Source organism: Perna viridis, chromosome 11 (genome assembly GCF_037379345.1).
Source record: "Perna viridis isolate PV_CMFRI_1.1 ecotype Kerala chromosome 11, ASM3737934v1, whole genome shotgun sequence".
Lineage (NCBI taxonomy): Eukaryota > Metazoa > Mollusca > Bivalvia > Mytilida > Mytilidae > Perna > Perna viridis.
In genome coordinates, this window is record NC_142455.1 from 34,222,672 (window position 1) to 34,233,036 (window position 10,365).

Sequence of the window (10,365 nt, forward strand, 5' to 3'; positions counted from 1 at the left end):
AAAAACTATAATGTGAGTTATAATTTTTGCGGCATAACACCAGTCGCATTTTTTGGCAATAGTTAAATGTCGCAATAATTTCTTAATTTACAGTATGTTTGTGCAATTATATTAGATCTGTGTGTAACAATCACACTTCAGCTAAAAATAGTGTGTTTCCTTAAAAAAAACATTTAAAAGAACACGTAACTGGCAGTGCTAAATATTCACCAATATTGATTGTGATATAAAATTAGCAGTATCCAGTACAATGAGCCTATTAATTGTAAGTAACCTAGGTACATGTAACATGGAATTGTTTCTGTTTTTATACTGTCAACTTTTAAGATGTAAGAACTGATAACTACACACGTGGAAATACAGAAAAATCATGGATGGACTTAGGGACCACATTCCTTTTGCCTAAATTCCTATTGACCAAATTACTGTATAGTTAACGTAAAATATAATTAAAATGTCCGAGTATGAACAGCAACTCTTTAGTAGTTAAGTAAATTTAGACTGACACAAGCTTGGGACCCAATAAAAAGTAATACTGAACTATATACATGTAAATGTCATATATCATCATTAGGTTTTTTTTCATTTTTTTTTTTTTAAAGTACAGTGACGTGAAACAAAGTCTTGTATGAATTAAAAACATACAATCATAATTATGAATACTGCAAATTGAGGTATGCAGTACACATGGTTTAAGAAATGACACCCGATCAGCAGCATTAGAATATTAGAATAAAATACGTAATAAGTCCAGGTTTCAAAAGTTTGTGTTATACAATAACCTAACAATATTTAATTAATTATGAAGTCAAATCTAGCACCGATACGTTTTATCTGAGTATGTCAAAGGAGCTACATTATTATAGCTCTTTGTTAATACAAGGAACGAAGCCTCAGTTTTTTAGGGGTTTCGAATTTGTGCTCGGTAAATGGATTTTTTTTTAATTTCATGAACAATTGCAATATTCTCCCATTTATCAGGCTAAATGTGATAAATCCACTCTCGACTTCAATGTGTTATGTGTTCGTGTTTGATATACAAGCTCAACTAGATAAGCCGTAATTACAACATAACACTTTATGTCTTATAGGTTATTACACGTACCTTGGAATCACGTGTAAGTTTTACCAAGATACGTCTCATTAAATGTTTAGATGCAGTATTAGATAATTTCATCAAAATTTTGTCACAAATTCCGGGTCTTTGTTCACTTCTTTTGATACTACGTATTTATTTGCCTTCCTCGATAAAAACGATGACGCCCATGTCATTACAAACAAAGCAACTGTTTGTCCCATCGGAATGTAAACGAACCACATAGGTGAAAAGTTATCCATCAAATAGCCTATAATTATCGGGTTTATCATAGATCCCAGTGAAGCTGAAACCATTAAAAGAGAGGCGACTTTTCCTGTCACAGGTATAAAATCCTCCTCCATCAATAAAAATATCAATGGGAAAAATACTGATATCGAAAACCCAACAATTGGAGTGAATATCCAAATGCCCCAAAACGAATTATAGATTGTGGAGAGAAGCATTCCTATACCAGAAACTATCAGTAAGTTCACATATATACGTAATAGCATGGAAGGTCTGAAATGTGGAACTATAAAAATGGCGGCAAAACGACCGAAGGCATAAGCGGCCCAATAAACAGAAGCCGCATATGATCCTTTCTGTTTCGACCACTTCAGTTGTTTTACGGTAAATGTTGTGAAAAATCCAAAATAAGTGTCCTCCATGCCATTATCAATCCCAATAAAAAGACTCATTAAAACCAAAACAAATATTTTAAACTTAAGTGGTAAGTTGCGACTGACTTCATCAACGTTATCTGTAGAATTTTCTTCCACATCCGCATCCTTTTGAAATTTACAAAACATATAAATAAACGGTAAAGCTGCCAAAGTACATAAGCCTGTAGACAAAAGGTATGCTTGATATAAAACTGACTTTTTATGTTCATGAAAAATAGCAGAATGAATTGTTGTGTTGCCAGTACATCTTAGTCTTGTAGACGTGACTTCATTGTCGTAGGTCGTTATATTTAAATGAGTTGTACCGTCAAATATAATTGAAGATTCGGGTCGAGCTACAGTTGAAGTCGTGGAAGTTTTGGTTGTATTACTGTAGAAGTCATTCGTATCTGTTTGGAGGAGAAATGGTGCCGTTGCTATAGGTGACATTATTCCACCTATAGCAAACGTGAAATGTAGAGTTTGTAAATAAGATCTTGCCGACTTCTGTTTCCGGAACTTCAACATAAGCAAAGAATTTCCAGCTAAGAAAAAAAACGAAGACCAATTAAACTAAATGCATTGTTTGACCTATTAATCAATTTTATTTACGGTTAATACTATAAACAAATAATCAATCAAACAGAAGTAAACAAGCAACCAAAAAAACAAAAACAACAACAAAAAATGGATCATTGACCAAGTGCACCGATAGGGTGAGATTCAAAGGTAGAATACTATGGTTATACTAGTTACTATAAAGATGTTATATGAAACCTGATGTAGACTGTTAATAGTTAAGAGACATGTTTCAATGTGAAAGGAAGGCAACTGTGTTCGTCCAGTGATCTACTTAACAGAACATGGATGTGCAGGATTTTTACCTCAGCAGGGTCCCCAGAGATGGATTCCATCTCAATAATATCTAGTTGTAAACAAGATTGTCGTGCACCATCTACTGTATGGGTACTTCATGGACACACTTATAAATCAAGTTATTTATAAAAAGTATTATTTAGTCTATATACATTTACTATCTACTAACCTGAATCTAAAATTCCAGCGCCGAGTCCTTTTACAATATGCATACAAACCATTGCTTCGTACACTTTACAAAACGGAATGACTGTAGAAGAAAGTCCTAATAATGTAAGTCCAAGTATTAATATAAGGAAGGCGTTGATTCGCTCAAATATAGCACCGCTTATAACTGCACCTGCGAGGTAGCCGATGAATGTTCCTGTTACAAAGACAGACGCTCCTTCCAAAGTTGTTTTTGTAATTTCTTGAAGATCTAGGAGTGATGGTCCAAGTTGTGACATTAGCCATCCCTGCAGACAGACGTACTAGATAGACTTATATGGCAAGCCAAAGTGGACAAAAATCAATATTTTGTAATATCAGAAAATGAATTTCTAATATTACAAAATCATTTTTTAATATTAGAAAAGAATTTTGAATATTAGAAAAGAATTTTGAATATTAGAAATTCATTTTGTAATATATAAAAAATCATTTTCTAATATTACAAATTCCTGATTTAGTAAAATATCACACATTTTGTAATATTACAAATTGAATTTGTAACATTAGAAAATCAGTCACATTTTTTAATATTACAAAATGATTTTCTAATATTAAATAATCGTCACTAAATATGACAAATAAATTTCTAATATTCAAAAATTATTTTTTAATATTAGAAATTCAATTGAATTCTTAATATTAAAAAAAAATGATTTTTTTAATACTAAAAAAAGTGTTTTATGATATAAGAAATCTAATTTGTAATATTAGAAAATGAATTTGTAATATTAAAAAATCATTTTTTTATATTAGAAAATGCTCATTTTTGTCCACTTTGGCTTGCCGTAGACTTATGTATATTGTTTCTTGAAAGGTATAGTATAACAGTCATTCCTTATAACAATCGACTATTTTTTGTTAAGACGTCGAATTGTGTAGTTTGCGCGTACGCTATCAACAACATTTTCAATGGTAAATTCAGAAGTGTTTTCTTTATAAATAATATATTTAACTGCTAGAAAGATATTATCTGCAAAGTAAATGAAATTCCACGAAAACGTGAATCCCCGACGATTAAAGTACGTTTCATTTCCGATGTTAACGGTTATTCACGGCTTACAGTAGTAACATAGTTGTTGATGTAGTTGAAGCCTATAGCTGTTTTGTAATGTTATTCAGGATGAATATACAAAGAGAATATGAAACCAACTTTTTTTTCCCTTTCCAGGTCAAATTCATCCATCTTTATCTCGATAAACGTTATATTTCTTGATCCCTAATCAAGCCAACCAATCAAATTGCCGAATTACCTGTCATTGTTCACTCCACAAGTGTTTTATTTCACAGTGCTTAACTTTAAAAGAATGTTATCATCATAATGCCGTTTTCTTTTATTTTTAATACATGTTTTTCAAACTATTTCTGTAAATTCAAAATATCGTATGCTTATTCACAAATTTTCAGCTGGATACATGTCTCTGTTGATTTTATTTTAGCTACAACTCTCTACACTTTTCAGAGAAAATATGGTAATAGATCTTACTTTTCATATATTTATTCTTATTTTGATCTAATAATGTTATCTTGCAATGGTGCAAAATCAAAACTGTTTGTTATCGATTGTCATCCTTCATATTTCGTTATGTTCATTTTATGTTCCTTTATTGGGTTGATAAAACATGTTCCTTTAACGTGTTGCTAAACCAATATCTCTTGTCGTTGTTACACATAAAACCATGTACAATGAATAGTGAGTACTATTGTGTACATACATATGTAATTTATGGTATATTATTATTATTGTGTATAGAAAATGAATTCATAAAAAAAGGTATTTGCTAATATTGAACATACCAGTACTATAAAGGACCAACATAACGATGTCCAGATAAATATTCTCTCACGAAAACTTCGGTCGCCGGAAAACCTTTTAAAAAATCTTAGATCGTTGTTTTCGACGTCATCGACTTGAACTGTTTGTGTCTTCTTTCTCCTGTTATCGCCCATAACAAGCGAAATTGAAGTTTGTTTGTCGGTGCTACGGTCCTTCATGACCACTTTTGCAGATAGTTACGCCATTGCAATCTCCCTGATCAACAATATGTGTTGGTAGTTAGACGTATTAGAACTGTAATATATAAATCATTTCTATATTTAAACTAATATAACCCGTCGTTTAAAACAGCTTCTACATCGCAGTTACATGGTAAAGAAATTTTATTAACAAAACTATAGGACAAACGCAATGACTTTTCATTCCGTATGGTAAACTTTCCTTTCCTCTGTGGTAACATCCCTTCAGCACTCGCGTATGGATTTTTCATATCACAATCATACGTTGGGCCAGAGCCTTCCATAACTAGACTTTTTGTATCGCACCAGACTTCTTACAATTAAGCTTCTGGAAAAGGGTTATTTTGCTTCAAGATTAAAGTCATAGTACAGAATTCAAATGGTCGTCATCGTTAACTCATGTGTTGTTACGGTGTATCTATCTGCACAATGAAAACTGATCAGTTCAACGTGTCATAGTTTCCCTTTCCTCTTTCGTCTACCCTAGACTTGATCATTTGCTTTTGTTACTTTGTATGTAAGATTTTAGTTACTTCATGTTCTTTGTTGTGAGTGTCGGTTTTCCATGTCTGGTATTTGTCCCTGGATTGGGTTCTTTTGTTTGGTTGCCGCTATAACCTTGGTTCCCTTGATTTTTCCTTGACCTTTTATGAGCCACTCGGTGGGTGTATCTAGAAAAGCAGAAGACGCTTATCCTTAAGCTTTCGGAGCATCTGGTCCATTGTCCCAGTTTTTAGTGAAATCCGTGTTGTTCATTTTCATAGCTAATCTGATCCGAAAGAAAGAATATCGTTTGGCTAGATCCTTTAATTTCAGTTTCCGCTATATAGTTGACGTATTATCGTTAAACAACCCTAATTTCGGGGATTTGATATATCAAATCTACCCAAAAGAACTTGAGATGAAGGATACTACAGACACTGTGAGGTCAGCCTCACATCTTGACATACACTTGGAAATCGATGGTAAAGGAAAACTTTTGACCAAACTTTACGACAAACGTGATGACTTTTCATTCAGAATTGTCAACTTTCCTTTCATCTGTGGCAACATCCCTTCAGCACCTGCCTATGGAGTGTTCATATCACAACACATACGTTATTCCAGAGCTTGCCAAAACTACACAAACTTTTTGTATTGCTCTACAAATTTAACAAGTAGGCTTCTGGAACAGGGTTAAATTGCCACAAGATTGAAGTAATCACTACAGAAGTTTGATGGTCGTCATCATGAACTCGTGGATCGTTATGGTGTATCCATCTGCGCCATGAAAACTGATTTATTCAACGGGTCATAGTTTTCCTTTCTTCGTTTGTCTACCCCGGACTTGCCTTTTTATGAGCAATTCGGCGGATGTTTCTAGAAAAGCAGAGAACACTTACCCTATCGGTGCACCTGGTCCATGCTCCTAGTTTTTTTGTGAAGTCCGAGTTGCTCATTTACTTTTGTTACTTTGTATGTATGATTTTAGTTACGTTATGTTCTTTATTGTGTATGTTTTCCATGTCTGATCTTTGTCCCTGGATTACATTCTTTTGATTACCGCTATAACCTTGGTTTCCTTGATTACTCTTTCATCAAAATGAACATCGTTTAGACAGCTTTCTCTTTTCCGGTTTCCGCTATAAATATGACGTTTTGTATTTAAACTATCTTATATATATTTGCGATTTTATATATCATATCTATCCAAAAGACCTTGAAATAAAGAACACAACAGACGCTTTGAAGTAATTCTCATATCTTCAGTCTTAGAGACCATTGGAAAGGGCAAACTACAACCGATGCCCACCATCTGATTTTCTATATATACATGTAACTATATCTGTTATCTAATGCAGTTTTGTACAGAAAAATAATTGTATGTCTTGTGTAAATTTGGGGTAAATAAATTACTACTGCAGGGTTGCAATACGACTTTGAATGTGTTTTTTGTATATCATATGTATAACCTTGACTTACATTTTCTGGAGTGGTCTGTGTTATCATTGTACACCTATCTGTACATGTGTGTCAATACATGTAATATAATTTAAATAAATGCACTTTAAAGTTTAGTAATATTGTGTACTGTAGATATCATCATTTATCACGTTAATAAAATTCATTCATTATACGTACACAACTTGATCTCCGTGTATAATACTTTGTCAGAAGAGAGTTTGTTTGCAAGTAATTATGCGTTGTCGCGAACAACTTTTTTTTACAGTTTAGACATGAACAAACACTAATGCTATACTATTGATATTTTGCAGAACTGTCTTTTAAATTACGTTGAATACATAGACAAACTTTTGGTGGCCAAATTGGTGCGATATGGCCTTTTTAAGTTTTGAAGAATGACACTTTTTAGATGAGGAAAACGATTACCTTTCTTTGCTTTTTGTATGGAAATGATACACAAATTGTATATTTCTTTACTTTTTCAACCATTTCTTCGATGTGAAAACAAATAGCTATTAACGATACTGTTTCTCAATAGCTATAATAAAGATCCTGTTAAAATATTATTCATACTAAGAACTCCTAGTAAAGAAACTGAGAACGAAAGTTGCCTATCAAAACAAAAATAAAGTACATATATTTTGCTATTCCCTGTTTACCTACCAGAATGCTTAATCAATTAGTTGCCATTTAAATACGTTGATGGAGCTTTGATGCATATTTTCCGATTCGCTGTCCAAAAAGAAAATAGGATATAGGTTTTAACGATAGGGAAAATATGGTAAAAATGCTGGGAATAGCAAAAGACATACCTAGTCACAAACTACATTAACTAGGTACACACAGAATTACGTACACGAACAAGGTTCAATCTTTGAAATATTGTTTCTGTAAAAACGTTTTACTTCGGCTACACCAGATACAATGATGATCAAAATTATTTAAAAGAGCGATCAAGGGAACGAAGGTTACAGCGGTAATCAGAAGAATGTAATCCAAGGACAAAGACCAGACATAGAAAACAGACATACACAACAAAGAACATAAAGTAACTAAAATGATACATACAAAGTAACAAAAGTAAATGAGCAACAACTCGGACTCCACTAAAAACTAGGAGCATGGACCAGGTGCACCGGTGGGGTAATTGTCCTCTGCTTTTCTATAAACACCCGCCGAGTTGCTCATAAGAGACATGACTAAAATATTGTAGCACAAGCTAGCTTGGTGAATCAAAATGTTAGTGATAAGAAGCCTGAAACTTTATTACAGAAACACTATAGTATTCAAATGATAAGATTTACAAACTATGAAATGAAATATTTAATGTAAATTTTACTTAATCCCAAGGCATAGAAATGTGATATGTTGTCATTTAAATCTTTAGATCCATTTCATAATGAAAAAGAAACTAACAATTTTTATTTTTTTTACAGTGACTCAAAACATGTATTGTGTATGTAAGTAGCAAGTTTTGAGAGGATATACCAACATACTAAATATTCGAAATCTAGGTCAAAAGACAAAATGAGTTATGGTATGGACAACTTTTGTATGAATAGCGTCAAACATTGGTATTTTATTTGAACATAAGGTCAAAAGTCAAGTTCAAATGCCAATCACCCTAGTATGTGATGCCTGGCCTTCAGGTTTATAATCCCATACCAAATTTCAGATGTCTGAGTGAAAAGACAAAACAATTTTTTTAGCCCAGACAGAATTTTATATGTCATTTGACCTTGGAGTCAAAGGTCAAGGTCAAACGTTATACTGTGATTTACTTACATACCAAAAATGAGATATCTTGGTAAAAGACAAAAACACAATATGGTCAAGACAAAGTTTTTTATGGTATATTTCCTAAACTTTTATGTTAGATGTCCTAGGAGCAAAAAGTCAAGGTCAAAGGTCACCTACCTAAAACATTACTCCTTGCCTTGGTGTGATATACTTAAATGCCAAAGATCAGATATCTAAGTGAAAAGACCAAAAAATAATGGTTCAGTCAAAATTATGTATCGTATTTTGACAAAATTTGTATGTTATTTGACCTTGAGGTTAAAGGTCAAAGTCAAAAGTCTCACACTTGGGTAAGCGACAATCTATCCTGAGAGGATATATCAACATACCAAATATTAGAAGTCTAGGTCAAAAGACAAAAAAAGTTATGGTCTGGACAAAGTTTGTACGAAAAACGTTAAGAAGAAGTAAAGTCCTTACAGGGGGTGATTTTGGGTCCAGATTAGCAAAAAACAAAGATATGCTACATATTTTTATTTTTGATATGTTTCAGTGGAGAGCACTTACTACACATCCACGCATACATGTAATTAATATATTCTTGCTCTTGTTAGCAAAACGTGTCCTATTTTCGTACATTTCAAATAAGAATTTTGGTTGTTATGGTGACCAGATCTAAACCAACCAGATTGCTTTGTACTTTATTGTAAATTGTTTTTCCTAAGACATACTTCATTAATATAATTATGTAGTTTGACAAATTTCCACCATTTGATATAAAAAAATATATTTAAATTGTGATGTTTTTGTGTTTTTCAGGCCCATAATTGGTGGTTGTTAAGGAATGGTCGTTGCTATGGTTACGGTGAAAACATTTTTAATTTTGTTTATATTAATTCTTGTTTTTCCATTTAATCCTACATATTGCAAGTCAATTTGGTTCAAATGTCTGATATCGATAAATCACCCAACTGCATGATTCTTAGATGGACTGCTACTTATTATTTAATATGAATTTTCCACTGATGTTGAACTATTTAAACTACACTAACAAATAAACAGCAGAAATAGAAAATATATTAATGAATAAAGGAAGAAACGGAGGATAGAAAAAGATACTTGCTTATCATTAAATATATAAATGATATTAAAATGTGTTTTGAGAAAAAAAATGTATTCCTTTTTATTATTTCAATATTTTATGATTAGATTGTTTGTTGCTGAAACGAGTTTATATTCTTAGTAAATTTTGTGTTATGGAGGTTATGCAATTTATAACGGAAGTAGACTGTATACTTGGATCAGGATTTTTTTTACTTTCTCATTAAACCCTATTTACCCTTTAAAATTCAATGATTAAAACACCATTCTCTTCCTGACTTTATAGTTTTCATCACGCTTACTTCCATTACACCTGTTTTTCCTTAAATAGTTTTTACATATTGATCTTATTATTGTCATATGAATTAAAAACTTATATCTTTCTATTGAAAATCAAACTTCTCTTCAAATTAAGCTTTTTTATCCTTCAATAAGAGTTAAAGAATAAATCGAAATAGTCAACGATTTCCGATTTTATCTATTGGATCAATATTTACCCACATGTGTAGCTTTATTTCAAGTACAATACTTAAAGCTGATCTTCTTTCCAGAAATGGAGTAAATGACAAAACTCATAAGGGGGCCCCTGAAATAACCGCCATAAATCCAGATATATACACTACACAGTAAATACATTTCAATACTAGAGCTAGGCAGATAGTATTACTAGTATTTATATATATAAATGTGAAGCCACCTACCAACAAAATGAAATGTCGGTGAACTATATATTTTATTTTG

General features: G+C 32.1%; 1 protein-coding gene across 1 annotated transcript; it reads right to left on the reverse strand.

Annotated features, from left to right (window-relative positions):
- Positions 1 to 564: 564 nt before the first annotated feature.
- On the reverse strand, positions 565 to 4,888 carry LOC148603836 (sodium-dependent glucose transporter 1A-like). The gene is made up of 3 exons (XM_088552399.1): positions 4,621 to 4,888; positions 2,786 to 3,071; positions 565 to 2,285 (listed from the first exon to the last, which is right to left on the reverse strand). The coding sequence occupies exons 1-3, from the start codon at positions 4,816 to 4,818 to the stop codon at positions 1,177 to 1,179; spliced, it is 1,593 nt and encodes a 530-aa protein (XP_088408525.1). The 5' UTR covers positions 4,819 to 4,888; the 3' UTR covers positions 565 to 1,176.
- Between the last annotated feature and the right edge of the window lie 5,477 nt (positions 4,889 to 10,365).

Coding starts and splice junctions, on each gene's coding strand:
- LOC148603836 (XM_088552399.1), bottom strand. CDS start 4,818: ATGAAGGACCGTAGCACCGACAAACAAACTTCAATTTCGCTTGTTATG. Junction 3,072..4,620: donor GTTGGTCCTTTATAGTACTG/GTATGTTCAATA, acceptor GTCTGTCTGCAG/GGATGGCTAATGTCACAACT. Junction 2,286..2,785: donor CGCTGGAATTTTAGATTCAG/GTTAGTAGATAG, acceptor TTTTTTTCTTAG/CTGGAAATTCTTTGCTTATG.